This window comes from Diorhabda sublineata, chromosome 2 (genome assembly GCF_026230105.1).
Source record: "Diorhabda sublineata isolate icDioSubl1.1 chromosome 2, icDioSubl1.1, whole genome shotgun sequence".
NCBI classification, from domain to species: Eukaryota; Metazoa; Arthropoda; class Insecta; order Coleoptera; family Chrysomelidae; genus Diorhabda; species Diorhabda sublineata.
Genome location: NC_079475.1, coordinates 10,227,602 through 10,250,370, shown reverse-complemented (window position 1 = coordinate 10,250,370; position 22,769 = coordinate 10,227,602). Strand labels below are relative to the sequence as shown.

The 22,769-nt window shown below is 30.2% G+C and overlaps 3 protein-coding genes across 6 annotated transcripts in view; 2 read left to right on the top strand and 1 right to left on the bottom strand.

Moving 5' to 3' along the window:
* The first annotated feature begins 49 nt into the window (after positions 1 to 49).
* LOC130440729 (uncharacterized) lies at positions 50 to 6,201 on the top strand. Of its 2 annotated transcripts, none has more exons than XM_056774033.1 (9): positions 50 to 205; positions 460 to 532; positions 834 to 981; positions 1,401 to 1,714; positions 2,266 to 2,401; positions 3,398 to 3,635; positions 4,068 to 4,226; positions 4,734 to 5,452; positions 5,786 to 6,201. In XM_056774033.1, exons 1-9 carry the CDS (start codon positions 202 to 204, stop codon positions 5,999 to 6,001), a joined length of 2,007 nt encoding a protein of 668 aa, XP_056630011.1. In that variant the 5' UTR covers positions 50 to 201; the 3' UTR covers positions 6,002 to 6,201. The 2 variants fall into 2 exon arrangements, with proteins under 2 accessions (XP_056630011.1, XP_056630013.1); XM_056774035.1 differs by having other exon boundaries at positions 77 to 205; positions 5,821 to 6,065.
* Positions 6,202 to 6,507: 306 nt separating this feature from the next.
* On the bottom strand, positions 6,508 to 8,932 carry LOC130440728 (tryptophan--tRNA ligase, cytoplasmic). Of its 2 annotated transcripts, none has more exons than XM_056774031.1 (5): positions 8,769 to 8,932; positions 8,411 to 8,548; positions 7,955 to 8,175; positions 7,578 to 7,768; positions 6,508 to 7,349 (listed from the first exon to the last, which is right to left on the bottom strand). In XM_056774031.1, exons 2-5 carry the CDS (start codon positions 8,532 to 8,534, stop codon positions 6,665 to 6,667), a joined length of 1,221 nt encoding a protein of 406 aa, XP_056630009.1. In that variant the 5' UTR covers positions 8,535 to 8,548; positions 8,769 to 8,932; the 3' UTR covers positions 6,508 to 6,664. The 2 variants fall into 2 exon arrangements, with proteins under 2 accessions (XP_056630009.1, XP_056630010.1); XM_056774032.1 differs by having other exon boundaries at positions 8,411 to 8,560; positions 8,769 to 8,927.
* A 334-nt stretch (positions 8,933 to 9,266) lies between these two features.
* Positions 9,267 to 22,769, top strand: part of LOC130440727 (aftiphilin) — an 18,314-nt gene continuing 4,811 nt past the window's right edge. The window contains exons 1-7 of one of the 2 annotated variants that reach the window (XM_056774028.1): positions 9,267 to 9,432; positions 9,498 to 9,618; positions 10,707 to 12,463; positions 12,773 to 12,992; positions 14,267 to 14,389; positions 15,324 to 16,437; positions 17,089 to 22,502. In XM_056774028.1, the coding sequence (XP_056630006.1) occupies positions 9,498 to 9,618; positions 10,707 to 12,463; positions 12,773 to 12,992; positions 14,267 to 14,389; positions 15,324 to 16,437; positions 17,089 to 17,878 (4,125 nt within the window). In that variant the 5' untranslated portion in view covers positions 9,267 to 9,432 and the 3' untranslated portion in view covers positions 17,879 to 22,502. The remainder of the gene's footprint in view (positions 9,433 to 9,497; positions 9,619 to 10,706; positions 12,464 to 12,772; positions 12,993 to 14,266; positions 14,390 to 15,323; positions 16,438 to 17,088; positions 22,503 to 22,769) is intronic. The other variant, XM_056774030.1, reaches the window with a different exon arrangement.

The following is a 22,769-nucleotide window of genomic DNA, read 5'->3' as shown; positions in this document are numbered from 1 at the left end:
ATTTATCTATGGCCACTACCGCATAAATTAAAGCACGAGCTCTGTGGATGTATAGAAAAAGTTTCTACCTTTCAATGTCAATTTTAATTTGAAAAGTGAAAATATTTTGAATTTGATAAAAGTGTTTAGTATTTGCGGGGGGCGACCAATTCAAAATTTAATTCAATCAATTTTAACTGAGATGGCATAAAAACTTGTTCTATGGGTGAGTAATAGCCTGCTGACTGTTTATTTATTTAAAATACGCGCTTGTAACCTCTGTTACCTACAATACAAACATTTTATATATAAACTGCGAAAAAAATTGTTTGAATTCTGACTTTCTACAATACTTAATATTATATACGTTATTTATTATGACGTTAAAAAATGCAGATCTTGATGTTTATTTTCATATGAGAAATCATTACAAAAAGATAGAAAATATTAAGAGTAATTATAATTTTTCTTTTCCAAAAGCTGCAGCCAAGCGTGCCTTTTGCAGTTCGACACACTGCAATACAGTACAAAGAACGATTAAATTTGAAAACAAGTAAGTAGATATTGTACTATTATGTATAATTAATGTAGTTTCACATTATTATCATACTTCAATAATAATTTAAAAAATGTGAAATTGTGATAATCAAATACAAGAAAATTAACACATAAATTTAGTTGAAGCTTGATTCAATTGGTGTATTCATTTACTAAATATAAGTGTACACTTCTCTGTACTAAAATAGTCATAACTTCAATGCATTAACCCGTCCAAATTTAATTTCTGATTCTATTTAAATAGTTATAAAATTTAATTGCAAACTTTGGTACTTTAAAATTTGTATCAATTGTAGGCACTTTTCAAATTTTGTTCATATTCCTTACTATGATGTTCCCAAACGACATATTTGCTCCTACTCTGAAGACAGAATTAGTGATACAGCTTTATTACCTCGACCTAGAACTCGAAGAAATCCTAACGATTGGGCTCCTGATAAAATGGTATGTAGTTATTTTGTTTCTGTATACTTAAATAGTTTCACAAGATGTTTTGTAATAAAGTATTTTTTTGTACATCAAACTAGAAAACTGTATATAATTCAATATATCAACTACATATAATGAAATTGTGTTCCAAATAATAAGTAAGATAGGTAATGGTTATCTTTAGTAACACCTGTCACCTAAATGTAAAAAAAAAGAAACCAGTATATATTGAAATTATATTTACAAACTGTTTTTTCGCCTTTTTTTCCTTTTTAGTTGGATTATTGCTAAAAGCTTGTTTTTTGTTTTATTTTTTTTAACTCATGTACTTATATCACCACTAGTGTGATTCTTTATTAAATTGTATAAGTCACAATCCGAGAATAAAAACTGACATTCTGTGTTATACATTTTGAAAAATAACTATTTTGTAGTTAGACAAGAAGTACAGATCCCAGTCAGTGGGTGGAATTCCAAAAAAATATAAAAACATGAAAAAAAATAATTGTCATTCGTCGCGTCAGCTCCATAGAAGTGAAAACTATTCAATACAAGAACTTCATAACTCTGAACGTACAAATAGAAGTTCCCACCGAAGGAAGAAACACAGTAGTAGTAACAGAGCTTCCTCCAACGTTTCTTGTTCAACATATAGTGGTAACGAAGAAGAAAGTGAAATAATCACAGGCAGTTCTAGAAGATCCATTGAGAATAAAAGAGGCGTAGGAGATAATAGAAGTGTGGGATCGTAAGTTTTTAATTTAACATAGTTTTAAGCAACCTATATAGCCTGGGATTGATTTATAGCGTTTTTGCATTTTTATCCACGATATTATCCCTATGCTCCCTTGATTTTATATACCTCACTTTGGAGGATCTTCTGTAGAGGCTCTCATCACGCACTAAACACAAGCTTCCAGCCTCAACTGTATTCGGGACCTTTCTCCTTGGCATTTCTGTATTTGTTACTCAATTAATCCAAGGTATATGTAGGATTTTTCAGTGCATTCACATTTCGAATGCCAAAGTTTTTTGGAAAGAGTACTGATGATAGGGGGTAAAACTGCAAATTAATATGTGATCACCTCTGCAATGTTCATGATATAGCCGATTTTACCATGTTAGATTCCAACACATGGTCTCTGATGCTTTGAAGCGCTTCTCACACCTTCTTAGGTTTGTGAATTTTAGGAGGGTAATAGAGCTTTGACATTGTTGGATTACTTACAGACAACTTATGCCTAATAGTACATGTTTATTAACAATTTTGAAGTCTTCCAAATTTATGTATCTTTTTAGGATTGAAGAACATGAATATTTGCATTTTCTATTAAGGATCACTGAAGATATAATAATGAATAATTATATTTCAAATGAAGATATCCAAAGAGTTTTTCAACAACATATAGCAATGAACAAACATGTATTAGATGAGGTAAATGATATTCTATTTATTTCAATGTTTTTCCTTCGCATTTCACTCAAAGCCTACAATCTCTACACCATGACAGCATATTTACTAACAATTATTTATAAGTAGATTTCTGATGGTAGTGATCGTCGTGGGTCATAAGTCCAGAAGTAGTGAAACTACGCTTCAACTGAATCATTGGATGTGTCGTTCTTATTCCTAATGCAGTCCTGTAGAGGCCTGTACTATCTTCGAATAATTAACTTGAAACTGGTACCACAAGATGCGCCCAATGATTCCAACGTTGGATGCTGGTATGTTTGGACGCGTCGCATGGCATTGAAACGTTGACCATGGAAAGTAGAATTTTTTTACCCGCGTCAAAGTAGTACCCAACGTTGAAACTAAGTTGGAATCAACACTTGTGGTACAATTACACACACTTCTACGTGTAAATGTTACATGTTTTGTATGAAAAACCAAAGTTTTGAACAAAAAAATTCGGTAGTATGGGTACTGGTCTTAGTGCCGATGATGATGAAGAGCTAACACAGTAAACAAAGTTCGATAACTACTTGAACTTCCTATATATACATAAGTCGCGCGTGCCGAAACTGAATGAGTAGCGTAGCTCCGCAAAGATCTAGGCGTTCGAGAACTGTTCGCTTCGCTGTCCCGAGAGAGAATGAACTTCTCTCAATGTGAATATCCGAACATAGATTTAAGCAAACCAATCTCGGGTTAAACGTGGCATGCGGCTGTTCGGCCAATCAAAAACAAGACACCACATGGTAGGCGGCTGTTCGACCCATCAAAAACAAGACACCATGTGGCTACACTGTTTCTATCAAGCCACTCTAGTACCATCTATTTTCCAATGTCATCTGACCAATAGTAGTGAAACTATCTACCGTTTTGAAAAGAGAAGAAATTTTCCCGCTATCAATTAAGGTCATTCCTACTATTAATACATTTTTTTTTATTTTATTTTAATGTAACTTTAAAATAAATTTATTTTAGAAAAAAATGGAACAGCACATAGCAAATCTTGCTGCAGAATTGAACCTTTCGGATAATGAGCTGGAGGTTGAGAAGAGGAGCCTCGAAGTCGGTCCTTCTTACGTTAATATATTATGTCTAAATGCCACTTGCGAATGTGAAAGTCCCAAAAGCGAATTCGAAGGTTTTTTGACATTTCTAGATGAAGAACCTGATAAAGAATACTTTGATGATACAGTTTATTACAAGCATAGTTTAGGTAAGTGATCATTGAAATACTGAAAGTTTTAATAGTTTATCTGCGACTATTTTGGTGGAAAAAAATAGATTTCATTAAAAACAAAATTTTGGTTTCTATTAAGACGCGTCTGAGGAAAAAAAGAGCATAAATTGAATCCGTTTAATGTATAAATGTCACTTGAACTACTTCTATTTTGTGGTGAACGAAGCGAGCAACTGAATGCATCGAGAGTGTGGATGGCTAACACTCCAACCGTCTTCACTTACCAAGATTTGTGTCGAGGGTCTCTATGAGACACGTCGCGAGAGTGTTGAGCGGACATAAAGATCAAGTTATGAGAAAAAAAATAACCTAATTAATTGAACAATCTATCTAGCCTCGTTATAATTTGATCATTTAATTTGAGTTGTATTTCATTTTGAATGTAATCAGAAAGTTAATTTGTTTCAGGAAGAGTTACAGAATGTACCGAACCGACAACTTCATCAGTGACTGTAGTAGCTAAAGTTTCTAATCAAACTTTTCTAGACCCTTCCACTACAGATTATCCAATGCCTACAACAAAGTCGGAAATTGTTTCAGCGAGTAATGAGGATCCAACTGAAAAGGGTATTGTTTAAATTCATTTGATAGTTAAAACTTTATTACACTACATTTATTACACTAATTACAGCAATACTCACAATTTAGTAACTATGACCTAATTTTAGATGTCACTTTTTTTATCAATCGCATTGTTTATATCGTTCGCCGTATTCAACTATATGCTTGAATATACTTTCCCAAGAATTCCAAAACATTGTGAAATTTTCTGGGTCCAGTTATACAATAGTCCAACGGTTACCCAATAATAAATTGAGCCACCCATCATCTTTTACAGTTCTTATTACATGACAGGATGGCGTGCGACTGTGTACCCTTCTCAGTTATCTTAATTTGATATATATTATATGACACACTGAGAATTTTGATATATTTGTGTATACTTCCTACAATTCGTTTTTTCTTTTTAATTGTGTCTTATGTTCTCTCACCATAAATTAGTCTTCTTCTGTTGTGTGGTATTCATTTTTCTTTTTATTATTCCTCTCTTACTAATATATTTATACATTCCAGATCTTCATATTAGAGAAATATTGAGTGAGGTTTTAATAACCGATAAAACTAGTCCCGAAGACAGTCTTCAAGACATACGTGAAAATATTGAGAAAGCGTGCGACTGTGACCTTAAAGAATCTGGGAAAACCTATATTATAGAACAAAAAGAAGCTATGTTGCGCGTTTCTGAAAATGAAGAAAAATGCATTCCAATAACGGATATTCCATTGAAAATCGATCGTGGTACAGACACGGCATTTGCTGAAGAAATACCCAAAACAGCAGATGTGAACATCCAAATCAATCTACCTCCGATAAAAGTTTACGAACAATCTATCCAGACGTCTCCCAGATTGCTATCAAAAAAACCGACAACTTTCAACAGATCCACTCAAAGTATCTCAATGGTATCTAACCAAAAATGTGATACTGACGATCTCGATCCATATACTGTGATAACACGTAAAGATTCAATTCCAGAATTTAATCCTAAAGAAGAAATGTCTTTGAAAACTTCCACTGAATTGGAGAAAGGATTGAACACTTTTTTAGAACAAAAATTATTAGGAGATGATTACGATTTGACACCGGAAAGGGATACATCAGAAAAATGTAATTTTTCAATGACCGATGCGGCTACAATGTGCCATCCAACCAAACCATTGATGGGTATTGTAGAAGAAGAAAGTTTGCTATTAGGAGATCTGTATGCATTAGATGATCAAATATCTTTGCAGGTGAGAAATTTTATTTTCATAATAGTGACGTAAAAATTTCTAATATTCGAAATTCATATGAAGGTAGCAATCAATCGAGGTATGGAAAGAATAAAATTTATTGTTGAATGTGAACGATGGCGTCAAAGTTGATAATTTGACCTTAATTACTTGTACAGTTCAGTCATCGATCGATTGATATAATTTTTCAGCACACGCTGAATTGAATCATCATTTATGAAATGTTTAGTTTAGATAAATAATAATTTCTATAACCAACGATTTCTGTCGACGTTTTTATCGATCAGAATTTTGTTTGCAATAATCCTATTGTTCATTGTATACAAATTTTAGAGAATGCTGAATAACAGAGAAACTTATGTGTGTAGGGAAAGTTTCGCATATGAGGATAAAGGATCTTCGAATTCACATCATGTGGACGCCTTCAGGGGATGGCTTTCGGATAAAACTAACTTGAGATATCTCAATACTAAGAGATTTGGTAAATTAGAATCAATGTTCAAAGTAGATTCTGGAACCAGTACGTCATCTATTTCAGTAAAAACGTAAAATTATCTTTTATGCAATAAAGATTTGAAAAATAAATTTGGTTTTCCGAGTTTTTTTAGAAAAATTATATACTATTTTATGTTACGCCTATTCTTAACCTTGTCAATTGTTAAAGTATGAAATTTTTCTTTTGCATTTTATATATTTAAAATTAATAGTAGCTAAATTCAATAAAGAAAAAACAACTTACTTGTGAAAAATGATTCATATAGATTTATTTTCAAAAGTGCTGGACCAGCTGCAAGCTACATAACTAACAATTATATTTGTGATCTAATTACTAATTTTTAAGCTTTTAAAAATACTCTTCTAATCGATTCTAATGAATACTTAAATAAATATAAAACAAAAGCAGAAAAAATCTAATCAATCCGCTGTAAAAATTTTAAATCAGCAAGCTCCAGATATTGGAACAGCTCTCGTGAAGGAGCATAGTAGACCTTAAGATTGCAATGCAATGTGGTCCTTAATCTACTTCTAGTATTCATATTAAATAAAACAAAAGATTATCTTGAAAATGCAACAATTTATTCATTTTATGACAAAACATATAAAATTAGTACAGTATAAAAACCATTTACATGTGGTTATTTGAGATTGATAATGCAAACTTTTGTTTTTTACTTATCGAAGCAATAAATATATTTTATCAAAAATTTAACCTCAATAATCTACATGCAATTTTCTAGGTGTCATAAACTTTTGTAAAATCTCATTGGTAACTTCGGCTCTTTTTTTTTGATGTTCTTGTACAAGGGGAGTGAGTATATCAATAAGTATCTTCTTCAATTCTCCTGTTAATAAATTACCGCTACTATAATCCTTTCTAATTTGCTCTAATTTATCGTCATCTTCTAAAAAGAATTTCAAGTATTGGTAAGTGATATCAACATCACAATTTCCCCCTAGTTTCCTATGATCTTCTACTGTGGCCTGTCCTCCAGAAAATGCATATTTGTTTATCTTATTTTTTACCTGTTTTGGGGTATCACTACAGTATATTGTACTATTAGCTTCAGAAGCAGACATCTTTGTTTGTGCACCTTGTAAAGCGGGGAAAAAAATCGAATGAAGTAATGCTGGTTTTTGAAAACCAATTCTAGGACATACATCTCGTGTCATTCGAAAATATGGATCTTGATCTATGGCGCAAGGTATTAAGCAAGGAATCTTTTTATCCTTGAATATGTCAGGAAAAGAGGTAGACAATGCTGGTGTAGCTTGAACAGCTGGAAATGCGATTTTCCCTATTACAGTACTATCATCAAAACCAAAAATCCCTTTGACTTGATTAAAGGTAACGCACTTTTGTATCCTGATCATATTCCTGTAAAATTCGGGCCTTTGACTGAAACATAAAACAAAAAATTTTTTTTTATAATTATACATATCTATTTGAGTAGGATATTTGAGGAGAATCAACAAGAAACAAAAAGAGTCAAAAAGCAACATTTGCTCTTAATTGATGTTGGAAATTGAAGTTCGATTACTACCATCAGCATTCCATGAAAAAATGAAATAGAAATTGAAATATATTTAATTTTTTCTAAATAAGAATTCATTTTACTAATATTACCCAATATAATCGACATCAGAGAAAATGAAAGTTTTCTCAACATCAAATCCCACTGCAATTATATCTTTAGCATTTTCATAGGCCAATTTGTGTGCTTCCTCTAGAGATAGATCCCTCCATAAAGTCTTCTCATCATCGGTCAATTGTATGACCAGAGGAACATCAAAAACATCTTGCAACCATTTACAAAACTAAAACAAATATTAACATTAAGTTATTACTACACCAAAAAAACTAATCTAATTCTACAAATAAGTGTGCTGCCCAAAATATTTCTAAACAAGACATGGAGGTGTTGATTCAAAAAATGCAACCATTCATTGCAGAAATGAGAAATAACTATTAATCATGGTTTCATAATGTACAGCAAATATTACCTGAAATGGGATTAAATGCCCAAGATGAATAGAAGTAGATGAAGGTCCTCTTCCGGTATAAAGGTAAAAAGGTTTTCCAGCTTCATAATTTGTTAATATTGTGTGCATATCACGATGTGAAAAAACAATACCTCGCCTTAAAAAATGATGTACTTTCTTGCCTGTTACTTTTTCAAATCTGTCTAATAGTTCCTTGTCAATCTTAGAACTGCCGAATCTTTCTAAAATGAAGATTTCAATTTTTGATTTAAATAGACAATTGTGATCAGATTTTCATTTATTGATAAAAATTGAAATCACATTTGTAGATTATTAGTAGAGAGAATACCTTACTAAATGAAGACATAGACCAGTAGAGAAAGAATCTGTACATATATGCAGTATACAGTATACTCAGAGCAGACTAAAAAACTTATGTTGCCTGATAACAAATAGGTAAATGTTGTTTATACTTACTGATCAATTTATCATAATCTATCCCAGTTTCATTGCTGCTTGTTACTGTCCATGGATCCACTATGTCATCTTTATTTTGATTCAGGTTTAATTCTACTAAATTATTTTCTACTTCTCCAGCCATATCTTTGTGTAATACTGAAAAATTAACTAAAGATATATTATTTCTCTGTCAAGTGGTATCTATTTGTGAGGGAAAGAAGTTAATAAAAAATCTACTAGTACTGGTAAGTGTATATTCTCACGTACTACTCCATACAATAAGTGTGTTGCAAGTTTAAAATTGATTGTAGTTATTGAGACAGCTGTTATTGGGAGACGATAATTAGATGGATCATCTATTTTGTTCAATACTCACATAAATAAATAAAATAAATAATATGTATATCAATCAATTGCTGATAATTATTCTCTAATAAAATAAATTGAATGTAAAATTTTATACTTAAATACTATCAGAACCAGCTTTACAGATGTTGATGTAACCTATAATTTATAAGTCAAATTTAAATAATAAGAAAGGTTAAAGCTTTCTTCTTTTTTGGAGTTTGTAACAATTTTCACGGTAGCTAGTTATTTAGAAGTAACTAACAATCCAGATATTTTAAAGAAAATAACTAACTAATTTGTTCTATTATTCTGAATCATACTTAGAATATATTTTTATATTTGTTTTAATTTAAGCCCCATTTCAAGTGCATAGAGCTAAAAAATTTTATAGAATGAAGCAGAGTAACAAAGTCAGGAAATAAGCTTTGTGGTTATATTTCTTATTTAATTAGTATTTTGTGGACTTAATTCAACCAATAGAAATTTAGAACAGGCCCTCAAGTGTGAACTATGGGAATTAAGCTTTAAAAATGACATGTCAATAATCAATATGGTAACCTCTGTTTTTATCTTTGACAGAGAATTATTTTATTAGAAAAAGAATTGTTAACAATTATTTTTTATTGTATTAGAATTTATGTAATCAAAGTGTTCATAACGTACATGTATTTAAACCTCAAGTGATAATAAAGGTAAATTAAAATCTTTTTTGTGTATTCAGTTAATAACAACTGTTACAAGTGGAAAATATTTTCAGATGGCAAATATAATTCCTCCTCTTGTTAGCGATTCTCCACCACCTCCCCCATCGGAAGATGAAGAAGAGGACGAGTTTGATGATTTTCGAGAGTCAAATGATCTCTCATATGGCTGTGACAGTAAGAAAAATATCAATATTTATGATTATTGTAAATATTTTAATAGTATAAATTATTTTGAAAATACCTACGGATAATTTATCTTAATCTTCTTAGTAATTGTTTCCTTTTTGTATTTTGAAATTAGTTTTTGGCTTCAAATTCGAAATACTTCTTACATTGTCTCAAGTAATTGTTTTAAAGTACATATGCGTTACAAGTAGCTTATTTGTGAGTACTAACTTTTTATCGAATGTAATAAATCTCGAAAATAAATTTATATTTGCATCATCACTACTAGAATGTTTGTGAAATTGTGGTTAAATTTTATGTGCAACATTAGAATTATGTAATATTGTATGTAACTAGAAAAAATTATTTATTTCTATTGATGGTTCACAGCTGAAAAATAAGTTACATTTTATTACTACCTAAATAAAAACTTATTTGATTTAGCAGAGTAATTAATTTGATGTTCACAGTAATACCATGTTTCATGCTACAGAAAATACTTATTCGTTAAATTCTTTGATTGCTATAGTATTTCTTGTGATTTGTCAAATAGTATGTCAGTTTTCCATCATTTGTATTTATTGACAAGAAAGAACCAACAAAATTAAATCAGTCATAGAAATTTTCTATTGCCCCCTTACCTGAAAATTAGGATTATAAATTAAGGGACAAATTGAAAATAATTTCAGTGGTCGAAATTGTGGCTAAACTGCTTTGAAATTAAGAAAATTAGATGTATTAGTTTAAATGTTTGAACACGCAGAGGTTGTAGGAACTACAATGTATAACCAAGTTAGTCTTTAAATTATATTTCTTTATTTTTAATACATGATATAGCTCTATACAAGTTAAAAACATGAATTGTTATGTGTGAACGATGATACCCTATTATAAAACACCGAAAAAACTTATTTTTTATTGTACTGCATTTTTATAGTTTTTACTAAAATTTATTTATTTGAAACTCATTAAGTAGCTTACATTACTTTTTTACATCATACTTATGTGTAGTATTCTGAATAATTATATACATTAAGTTAAAAAATATTACTCATGATGTGATTTGTTACAAAAACTGAAGTTCTTTGTCATTTTAGGTTTTTCCATAACATCATCCCCGGAACAGTCCCCCAAGAAAATTCCCAATGAAATGTCAACTAGTAAACATGAATCAGAATTTGATTTCGCACCTGATAGCAAAAATAATGGACAAATGGATGATGGTAAACTTAGTAGTAAAGTTGAAAAAGATGTTAATTCCACAATAAAAAATAATGAATCAACAATTAGTGAAGGTTCAAGTAGTTGTAATCATATAGCAGAAGATTCCAATGATCTTATTCTAAAAAATAATTTTGTTAACAAAGATTTAGATGTTGATTTTAAAGAAAACATTCCAAGTCAATTGATTCTTGAAAGTACATGTTTCAATCAAGAAAAAGAAATTTGTGATAATAGTGATAAAATAAATGAAACAACTCACAATAAAAGTACTGTACTTAATTTAATAAATGGACATACTGTGAATACAATGAAACACAGTAGTGCAGATAATAATTTATATACAAATTGGTCTGCTGATTTTGTAAATCTTCAGAATGAAGAAAGTCATTTCAATTCAGAAAAGTCATTATCACCTGGTTTGAATCCAGCTAATGTTGATGATATACATAGGATAATTTTCTCTATTGAAACTTCAGAAAATCGTTCTACACCAATAGATGATGTATTATCTGAGAACTTAGATACTTCTGATCAGACTTTTAATGACTCTCAATCCTATCCTAAACATTCCAATATTGAAACTTCAAATCTAGTCATAGATAATGTAGAAATTAATTCTGTACATAATGAGAGTATTCACAATATTGAATCACATTCACCCAAAAATGTTTCTTTAGAAACTAATACAATGAAAACTGTTTCGGCTTATTCAGATTTCAAGAGTGGAGATGTGAATTTTGGAAACTTCACTGAACAAAAAACATCTTTGGAACCCAGTTTGAATAATAAGGAAATTGAAAGCTTTTCAAAGGAAGAAATTGGAATAAAAAATACTGGTTATAATACCATAGATATTAAAAGTGAGGAAATTCAAGATGCTGATAGAGAAAATGATTTTACTAATTTCAGTGCTAATACTGTAGACCCTACACAAAATATTTTAAAGTCGAATAATAATGATCTAATATCATCAGATAATTCTGATTTAGACAATATTGGTACATTTGTTTCGAAAAATGGGGGAGATTTATCAAATGTATTAGAAACGGCTGATGAAGAATTTGCAAATTTCGCTACATTTTCTGCTACAGATGAAGAGGAGCCAAGTAAAGAATCATCTATGCCAAGTAAACCAACAGAAGATTTAACCATTTCCAGTACATATGGAAATTTTGCTGAACTCCCAACACAATCTATTATATCAAATACATTAAGTAAAACAGAAAAAGATGATGATTTTGAAGATTTTGCAACTTTTCCTGTCAAAATCGATCCTGATCCACCCAATCCTAATATGTCAGATGATGAATTTGGAGAATTTGGTGACTTTACATCATCTACTTTCGATTCTCAAAATCAACCAACTCCAGGAACATCCACTCAAAAAACCGAGTATACACTTTTAAATAAAAAAGAAGCATTGATAAAAGCTCAGGAGGTCATAAAAGATATGTTTAATCCAATCGAAGAAGTGTTAGATGACTTTCAACAATTTGACTTGATAAAAGACGATTTTATTTTCAATCAGATACAAGACATTACCAACACACCAGCTTTAAATTACCATTGGTCAAAATCTACCAGTCAAAAGTTGCTTCTGAAAAGCTTGAACATTGACTCGAGAAATATTGTAAGTATTTTGAGTTTCATTTATAAATTATTAAATACAATTAATTACTAAGTTATCAATTTCATACATATTCAATAATATTCTAACTGGCTCTAAAAGCTTAAGAAATTTACAATGCTTTTAGTTCTCAAATATGAACTTAAGGAACTAGTTAAAACCGATAGTTTCTGTCATTTCGATCTCAAAAATTGAAAAATGGCAGAAAATATTCCATGTCTTCTACTTTTGAAAAATTGTTTAGTGAATGTTTGGGGCCAGTAATATATTTTTTCAAAAGTAACTAGTTTAAGATAATCATTTTGCCTAAAGCTTTATAGTGGTCATTCACGAAATTCATCAGTACCAAGATTCGCAGCTAATTTGGGTCTCCAACCATTGGAACCTGTAAAAATGGAATCTATAGCCCCAACGCCATCACCATCAACACCACCTATTGTTCAGACGACCTTTCAGGCACAAACAGATATTCAAGAAGTACCTAATGCAGAGTTTGATTGGACTAGTTCTGGTCTAGTGAATCCATTAGATTGTAAGTGTTTAGTTGTAAATTTTATTTTATTTCAAAGTATTAAGTTTTGTTTTATAATTACTCAAACCTACAAAATAAAAAAATATGTGTTCTATTGTTTCATAGTTATTTTGAACACAAATGGTGCTGAGCTCTAATGCCGTAGGGTACTTTTTTTAATTGGCTCTGATTCTGTAGATTAATTGTTATATGTAAAAAGAGAAGCTTGCACCATGTACTTTGCAATAAGAATAAGCTATTCAATTGAATGAACAGAAATAACATAACTTATACCTTATGTAGAAGTATTATAATTTAAGAGCACCAAAAGCAAAGATATTTTGGACAGTGCTAACGGAGCGTAATCAAGTTACCTGATTAAGGAATTTTTGTAAATGGACCAGAAAACAAAGCACTAGGGAACCTGATATATAACTTATATTAATTTCATTATTAGGTATAATTTTGATAAACATTTCAGTAATATTTGGTAAAATGAAATTTTACCAAATTTACAAATTTGTAGAAGAAAAAAATGTTAGCCAGAGAAATCAATGAGAATATGAAATGTCCATACCATAAACTGGACAAGGTAGATCGGATAGAAAATCATTTTAATCGAACAATCCATTTAAATATCTAGACATCTCAGCAAAAATTTGGTTTTTGTATTTTTTGGTTCTTTGTTATTATTAAATTTGGCATGGTCAATCGCTAACAAATGCACAATAATAAACACCTAAAATCCATTATAAAATTAAAAAAAGGTTCCATAAACACAGAAAAACTAAAAATATGTATATAAACATACAAAATCGTAGAAAAATTGATGAAGGTAATACTTGATTTACTCAATCCAAGATTATGGTTACAAAAAAGCCCTAATGTTTGATATGAGGCCAAAAGCGATGAGACTACAGAGATGGTTACTGAAAGTATATAATCAAAACATTGATAAACAAAAAACTGCATTTTCCATTTTTGATAATATTATCACGAGAATGGTCATTATTATCATGTTTGAGAATTCCGTTAATACTATACATTATATGACCAATTAATTTAAAGGAAAACTCCATTTTTCTAATTATATTTTAATAATTATCCTAAAATGATATTTTTACTTCACTAATTGCTACACCGAATAGAATTTTTAGCTAGTGCATAAGAGAACCTTGACATACTTCTTTAACATTTTTCATGCTTGCTATGGATTCCCTACTCCGAATTCCCACTAATCCCAAACAAAACCTTAAAATTTATTAATGTGCACCTACATTACCTTGTAATTTAAGACTGCCAAAACACATTATTAGATCTAGAGCAATTAGTTGCATCTCTAGATATACCTAGTTCTAGTCCCAGTTATCCAACTTTATCCACCAGAGTTCAAGAAGATTGGGATGTATGGTTAGAGTGTAAGTATATTTTTAGGTTGAACAGTAGTGTACTGATAAAAAAAAAATTTTGATTCCAAAATTTATCATCCCGAACCATAAATTACATTAGGATCAAACTGAATGAGAACCAAATTTAATATCCTTTTTGGGAGTAGTAGTGTGGCACCTAATTTTTTTTACCTTACGTTGCATTTATACCACGTACCATCTATGTTTACAAATATTTCGCAGAAATTCGATCCTTTTTCGTTTATAGTTAGTTTCGACACTTTCTTAACAAGACTCTGAGCTATTGTTAAGTTGAATGATGCTAATAGAGACGCAGAGAATAAAAGTAATAGCGAGACAGCCTGAAAATGAGTTTGCTGACGTTATCCTGTTTAAATTGGATGTAATTAAACGAGTCAATTGTATATGCTTAACAGATCTATGACGTATCAACCATATGCCGGCTGATAAGGTTCCATCTCGTGCTAGTAGCATGTTATGATAGTGCTCGTTCACATACGACACACATCATCTATTTTGACGAAATTTGGCTGCTAGAGTTTAATCATCCACCACCCTATAACCCTGATTTTGCTTCCAGAGATTTTCAAGTTTTCTTGCACCTCAAAAAGACCAATAATCGAAGACTTCTTTCTCACACTGGCTCCATTAACAGGCTGCAGATTTCTACGACAGAGAGATATACAAGTTGATCCCACGATACGATAATTCCAGTGACAGCTATTTGAAAAATAGCTGAAGCATTGATGTTGCCAATTAATTTGATTTTGATTTTTATTCAATCTTCGTACATCATTTAATACTATTAAAAAAGGGATAATTTTTGTCTTAGCTCTTAGTATATTTAAAAAATAGTATAGTAATGGGGTTGAATGTTCTAAGAGTATTGCTTTAAAAATTATTAAAATGCTTTATTTATATTTTTTCTTATTAATGCAATTAGGTTCAACTTCTGGCCCCACTAATTCGGAAGATTCTAAGTCTGGTGTTCAAGCAGATAACTTCGAAGAATTTACTTCATTCCAATCATCGGAACCATCTCAACTTTCAACTAGTTGGCCTAACGTACCTTTAAGGGAAACCTACATATCTGAAGTTACACAATCCCATATCGATGTTGATGTTTATCTACAACCGACAATTGTTACTCCTGAAATGCCCAGAAAAATTATAAGCACCGAGGACGAACCAGAATTTACCGAAACGAACGTCGACGTTAAAGAAATTAATAATATCCAAGACGATGATATTGAATTTGATGATTTTCAAATGAGTACTCCTGTCAATAATAAAGATATTGAAAGTAACAGAGAAATAAACGTCGGTAATATATCTGAAGAAAATATTCCAAATAAAAACATTCTCGAAATACAAACTGATGACAACTACAGCAAGCATTCTAATGAATTTACCGATTCTTTTAAAGTTTTACCAGATGACTCTCTCATAAATTCAAATATATTAACGAATACATTAAAAGCTTCTCAAAGTTATTCAACTAATTTGAATGAATTGTTGGATAAAAGTGTATTAGAAATTTCAGACATTCCAAGAAAATACTCAACAGATAATTTACCAACAAATTTTCCGACACCTCAATCTATTTCATATAATTTTGGTACAACTGATATTTTTGAGAAGCCTTCAACTTCTTTATCAACATGTGACTCGTTTACCAAAAAAGATTTCGAGAATTCTGAAAAGGTTGGGATACACGATGAAAAGTCTACGGAAATTGAAATTAGTCATGAAGACGACGATTTTACAGATTTTCATTCTTCGGTTCCAATACCCCAGCCAAAAGTTCCTACGGCGATGCCTGTCTTAGAACCTTTAAAGCCTACAGTTGTTTATTCTAGCGCTCCTTCTAGTCAGATCAATTGGCCGGATCCAGGAATTACCGATGATGAAATTAAGAAATTTGAAGTAGCATTTGCAAAACCAGTTGTCCCAAAAACTGAAGAGACACTTAAAAAAGAAAAGAATGTTGAAGTAATTATTAATAGCACCAAAGACGTGACAACGCATCCTAAGAAATCTGGTACACCTGCACCAAGGTAACGTTTTTTTTTAATTTTTATTTTGAATGATTATTTTTGATATTTGTTCAAATTGATTCAAAAAATAAAGTACTACTCTGGCTATTTATTGATATTTCAATGGGTAGGCTTCACAGGAGGCGAAATAGGCTGTGACTATATATTAAATGTAAAAATAAGGAACAAAATTTCTAAACTCTTGGCCATGTTGACTTATTTTTATAAATAAAAGGAACCTACATTTTGTCGAATTTTTTTAAGTTCAATAGGATTTATTATGAATATCCTATATATATGAATATGTTTTCCTAAAACCCACTTTTTGGAATATACAAAAAAGTTTTTTGACAAAGTTTTGGTATTATTGTTCATATATCTTTTCATTAAACAGGATGTTTCATAAAGTCAGAACAAACTTTTGTAATTAGGCTCAAACAACTTTATGATCAAAAAGATTTAAGATTGTGTACTTTTCAAGAATATAAATTGCATAAAAGTGACCAATATTTGAAAATACGTAAAAAAATGACAGTTTAAAATTCAGGATAATATATAAGATGATTTATTATCTCTGTAACTTTGTTTAAAAACTATTTTTGTATTTCTTAAGACAATGTATTTTTTAAATTTCGATTTATGAATTGATTGATATTCTTCCTATATTTTCAGGACTGAATTCCCTATGTGGGACACCTCTCCAGTGCATAAAGTGCATAAAAAATTGGACCCGAAAAAAATAGAAATAAAACAAAATCCATCTACAGAAGAAGATGAATGGACAGATTTTGTTTCTGTCACAAAACCTTCGCCAGTTCATAAAACTAAACTATCAGATAGAAATAAAACTTCTAGTCCCGATTTAACCCTCTCCGTCCTCAACTTAGGCAGCATACAACCCGCGAAACAACCAATTCCAGTAATTACTCCTCAAGGTTTCGTCCAAACGAGATTATCTAGTAGTACAAATTCAGTTTCCCAACAAAAATCCAATTGTATAATTCCCAAACAGTTACCACAGTCACAGCCGTCTATTATTAGCAATCAATTCGCATCTCAAGCTTATAATGTTGGTTTCAATACTTCTCCATCTTACAACTATTCTACAAATCCATCACAATCATCTGTCCCCATTCCAAAGAAAAAATCTAATCAAATAAGTGGGAATTTTGTAATAAATGGACAAGAAGATGATGAGTGGGGTGAATTTGTATCCAGTCCATTACCTCCTCTTCAAAATTCTTCCAATACCCCAGGGCATCATAATTGGAATCAGTCAGTAACAACTTCACGATCCAATGCTGGTCAGTACTTTAATCAAAATCAGTTTTCGATTGGAAACGAAATAAACAGATCGAATGTGGTGACACAAAAAAAGACTAGTCAGTTACCTGGTTTGGTTTTGCCTGAATTGGATTTTTTGTCTTTAAGAGAGCGAACGGGAGTATCTAAAAAGAAATGACCAAGGAATCAGGTTGTACTGTAAGGTTGTGTATATTTGTACAGGTAGAGAATTCTAAACGGGATCTAGCGGAATTATGATATACGAGATAAAAAAATATTTTTTTAGAAATGTAAAAATCGCTACTTGAATAGTACCATTTTTATTTTCTTCTAATATAAAAGTCAAAGAAAATATAATTGAAAATAGTAGTACTAAATTCATAAAAGTATTATAAACAAACAACGTGGTCGAATATCGTCTGTCAACCATCATTTCTTCTTCTGTACATTTTCTCCAATCAAGTTTTGCAGTTATTATTCCTTCCATCATACTCTTCAAAACATTTCTTTCTCCCAGATAATCTAGCTTTTGCTTATCTTTAATATTTATTTATAACTAAATTAGTTTACCTAGTAGTACCAAAGTTTGATAAACTAAAATTGAAATTGGAATTCAAACACCAATGGCGGGGGGAATCTTAATTATTTCTGATGTTCTAAATAATTGTAATTTAAAATATTGGCTTTGTTTTAAACATTTTACTGCTGTTTTTGATATTTCATATGCAACATTTTTATGTCAAGTAATGATTTAAAGTGCCGCATAAAACGTCCCTTCATATGGTACTGACAAAATAAAAAGCAGAAGTTCTGAAAAGGATCGAGCACAGGTAGCTGTCTCAAATTTAACATAAAGTTCGGTTTCCTCAAAACCTTACGGTAGAACATAAACAAATATCGATGAATGATAAACAAAGCAGTAAGTACCTCTTGTAGTTTATAACACATACTAATATTTTCGATCCCTATACCATTGGCGTTTGAATTCGAGATTTTTATGTATTAGTTATGTAGCTGACGAAATTCACTTTTAGTTTGTTACACTATAATATTTATTTCAAATATTGTTGATGGAGTACTGCTACCGCAAGAACCTCAATATAACAAATAATTTCTAGTAATCTTTGAAAAATGATTGAAATTATACAGAAAACTTTAAAAAGAGTCTTATACCCCTATTTGTCCATTTCTGCTCTGCTCTGCTCTACTTTCTTCTTTATCAGTTATTTTGTTCTTAATCCTAAAACAATTGGCACTATTTCTCATTTCTATTTATAAATAATACCTTCTTTTTAGATGTTATGCATTTTCTCATTTTTTTCATTATTTACTGACAGTTTTCGTTTTTACTCTTGAGAATACAAGCGATAAAAAATTTCAAATAAGAAATTTGAAGAGAATACCCATGAAGAAGAGGAAATTTTCAATAAACAAGTCCTGCTAGGAATACCATCTCCGTTATATATAATTGTTTAAAAATTATATTTGACATTTCTCCATATTTTGAAAATATATATTATTAGAAATGAGAAAAATTTTTTATTTTCTTGGAGAATATTCTTGTTTTTCAAACATTCAGTAATTTACTAAAGTTGTAACTTTTGGTTAGCAATCATATTGTCATTAATGATTTTTTTGCTACGTCAATTAAGATGAAAAAGTTTGAATTATTCAACATGGTTTTTAGGAAATGTTTTAAATAATCATTTTAATTTCAAAAATCTAATCACAAAATATTAATTGCGGTATTTCCCTTAATATTTATTTCAAAAAAGTGTATCATTATCTTTCAAAAAGATGGATAATACACTCATATTTATTATGAGTAATTTGAAAAACTACTTTTTATATTATGTAATTTGTATTTAATTTTAGTTTATATTTTAAGGATGTTGTTCAGAACTTTTGTAAAACTGATATAGAAACGGTTTGGTCGGCCTATTGTAAAAAAAATTATATAACATATTGATAGAAGGTAGAATAATACCATTCAAATAATTGGAAACATAAATAAAAAAAATCTATTTCCATTTTTCTTCCAAAACCATTTCGGTGTTATTCTAACACAAGTTTAGAAAGTTGAATAATTTGTTATATGCACATAAATGTAACAATAATGCAGAGTTTCAACCAACATGAAAACAAAAGTTTAATAGGCAATTATTTGAAAAACAAAAAAAATTTAATCTACGTTTAAATGAGTATTTCTTGAGTTCTGTACAACGTTCGCATCTTTGTTATGATTTATTTTACTATAAAAATATCATAGATTTGTCTGTTGAACATATTTTTAATATTTATGTAAAAAGTTATTAGATATAGAATTTTGAGGTTAGAAAACTTCATAAAAAATTGAAAGTACAGTTATTCTTTACTATACTTGAAATATTCTGTAATTTTCTGTTTTTTTGTTAATACCACTTGAAATTTATTTTAAATCTAACCTCGAAATTTATTTACATTGCACTTAAATTTGTATTCAATTTTAAGCATTTAAATCATCAAGTTGTGCCTTATTTTTTCATTTTTTACAGCTGAACAATGTGAATAATTAGACGGAGTTGGGTTTAGTAGAAAAGAAATTTTTTGTGTTGGTATTTGTAAAATAAGAGATTAAACAGAAATTATAGTATACCATGCCAACAAACAAATTTTGAATCATTCTATTAAACCATATGAGAATTTTTCTTTTTATACTCAGCGCTCTTGATTCGAATTTTCCAGTTACCTTTCCCTTGAGGTTCTTTTTACTGCTGTTGTGCTTCTATTGCCATGCCATGTAAACAATCCCTTTTCAAACTTAATTTTCTCTGCACGACTTCTATTCCATTTTTTCTGCTATTTGTCGAAGTTATGTTATGAGTTTCAACCAGTTGATATATTTTCTTCGTAGTCCTTGTTTTTGTCCAACACTTGAATCTTTTCAAATTCAATTGAACATGTCGGTTTTTTAAAATTATTTTTTATTATTCTTTTTATCCTAAATTAACTTATGAATAGGTTGTGCTTAGTGATAGGTACATTTTCGGAAAAGATTTTAGGGGTTTTTCCCGAACAAAACCCAAATTGGCTTTTATTGGAAAAAAACTTTTCAAGGGCATTAATTCGAAATCAAAAAAATGAAACCTCCCAATGGTTGTGTTCTCATCGCATTGTACTCCTTTTTCAACAATTTTGTAGACATTACTTTTCTAGTAGAGAATCTTGTAAAATTCTTATTTGCTACTAGTGTAACAATTTGAAAAATTCGATAAACAAGTTCTCAACACAAAAAATGAGCGAATTGCGCAAAATTTATTTCTCAACAATAGTGCACTATAGGAAATAAATTGTTAAACCCGTTTTTACAGTCACTGAGGGTGCAAATGATTAGATGTATACTTAAAATCAAAATTACTGTGCAATATTTTTTTGACATTATTGTTGCCCTGAAATTATTAGAATATAAGTTGTTTTATGTAATAGTTTGATTGGATATAAAAAATAACATTTCGAAGAATAATTATTTTGAATTTTATATTGAGTAATTTATAATTAACAGCTCGTTCGAAGGAGATAAGTAATGGAATTATGGGAAATTTCACAATTTCTCATAAGAATTTAGAAAAAATAGTAACTCATAAATTTACATGAATCTAATCTAATCCGCATAATGTACTTTTAAAATTCCAACAATTGAATAAGTACCTAGTTCGAATATTTTGATCACAATCCATCTTAAAACTTAAAAATAGAAATTATACTTTATATAACAAATCCATTGGACTGTTACATGAAACAATATAATTAAGGTAATTTTTGGACACTATTTATATATTTATTACATGTTTCTTAAAAGCATTTCATTGAGTGATATTATTTAGTATTCCTGGTTGTAAATATTTTTTATTTTTACAACAAGGCCAAAATATGGTATTGTTCTGTACTTAATGTTATATATTATGAATGGTTATTATTTTTAAACGGTATATAAGGAGTGATGTGAATAGTTGTTACATAGATAATCATCTCAATATACAATACCCACTTTCACTGATATTTCTCTACATTCCTAATCTATCGGTTTCTTCTATTGAGGTAATCAGTGACAAGTTTGACCTGTTCCGGTTTGTCAGTATGTAATTATAATCTCTTGAGTGAGATTATATTTGCAGTGTCTGTAGTCAGATATGAATCTTAAACAAAATACGAATTTTTGTTTCAAGTGGTAGAAATACGTTGATGAATGTTAAGATCTGTCTATGATAGTGGTCGCCAAACAGTCGATCGCGAGCTACTGGTAGCATATGGATAACTTTTAAATAGCTAACGGTCACGCTCGAATTGGAAACTTTGTTATTGGGTTGCGACCGATGGGTCAAGGTTGTATCGATGAATGCAAACTACAGCCGTCGCGAAGTTCGCAATCAATAGTCACTCCTTTAACGAGAGTGAGGTTATGTTACATGTGTGTTCAATTCCATAAGTTCAACTTTAAGCGTATTCCTGGTTTATTTTTAGTAAGACTAGCTCGAGCAAAAACTTATCATTCTCGTGCAGAGTAGGAACCGATTATTTTTTCACGCAAGTTAAAGATAAATGAGTATGTTTGCTGTTTAAAATGAGTATCTCACTTGGAAATAAAAGAAAGGTTGAGCGCCATTCAAGATCATTTACAGTGGAAAAGGACTATCCGCTGAATTCGATACTGAAAAAAGGAATGTAGTTGAAATCTCAACTCAATGCTCAACAATAAACTTTTTTTAAGACACGGAACGAGAGCAAGGTAGCCATCGCCCAACATCGGAAATCGTACGAATATGGTGAGTTGATTAAAGCTACTGTTTTAGAAGCTGCAGATACAATATTTGATACCTTTAAAAACAAAACTTATATTATGTCTAAAATGGAATGTGGTCAGCTTTCCGTTAATACGATACAAAGAGTTGAAAACATGAGCTCTGATGTAACTTCTTAGCTAAACTAAACTTTGATCGTTGTAGTTATTTTTTCTTACAATTTGATGAATTAAGTTATATAGTTGATAGACCACATTTAGCCGTTTGTGTAAAAATGGTATTTGATGATTT

Excerpts from the sequence above, each read along its gene's own strand:
- LOC130440729 (XM_056774033.1), top strand. Across the intron at positions 982-1,400 it reads ATTGGGCTCCTGATAAAATG|TTAGACAAGAAGTACAGATC; the intron begins GTATGTAGTTAT and ends ACTATTTTGTAG. Across the intron at positions 4,227-4,733 it reads TGAGGATCCAACTGAAAAGG|ATCTTCATATTAGAGAAATA; the intron begins GTATTGTTTAAA and ends TATACATTCCAG.
- LOC130440728 (XM_056774031.1), bottom strand. The coding sequence starts at position 8,534 with ATGGCTGGAGAAGTAGAAAATAATTTAGTAGAATTAAACCTGAATCAA. Across the intron at positions 8,176-8,410 it reads AGATTATGATAAATTGATCA|AAAGATTCGGCAGTTCTAAG; the intron begins GTAAGTATAAAC and ends TCTTCATTTTAG. Across the intron at positions 7,350-7,577 it reads TCTGATGTCGATTATATTGG|TCAAAGGCCCGAATTTTACA; the intron begins GTAATATTAGTA and ends TTTATGTTTCAG.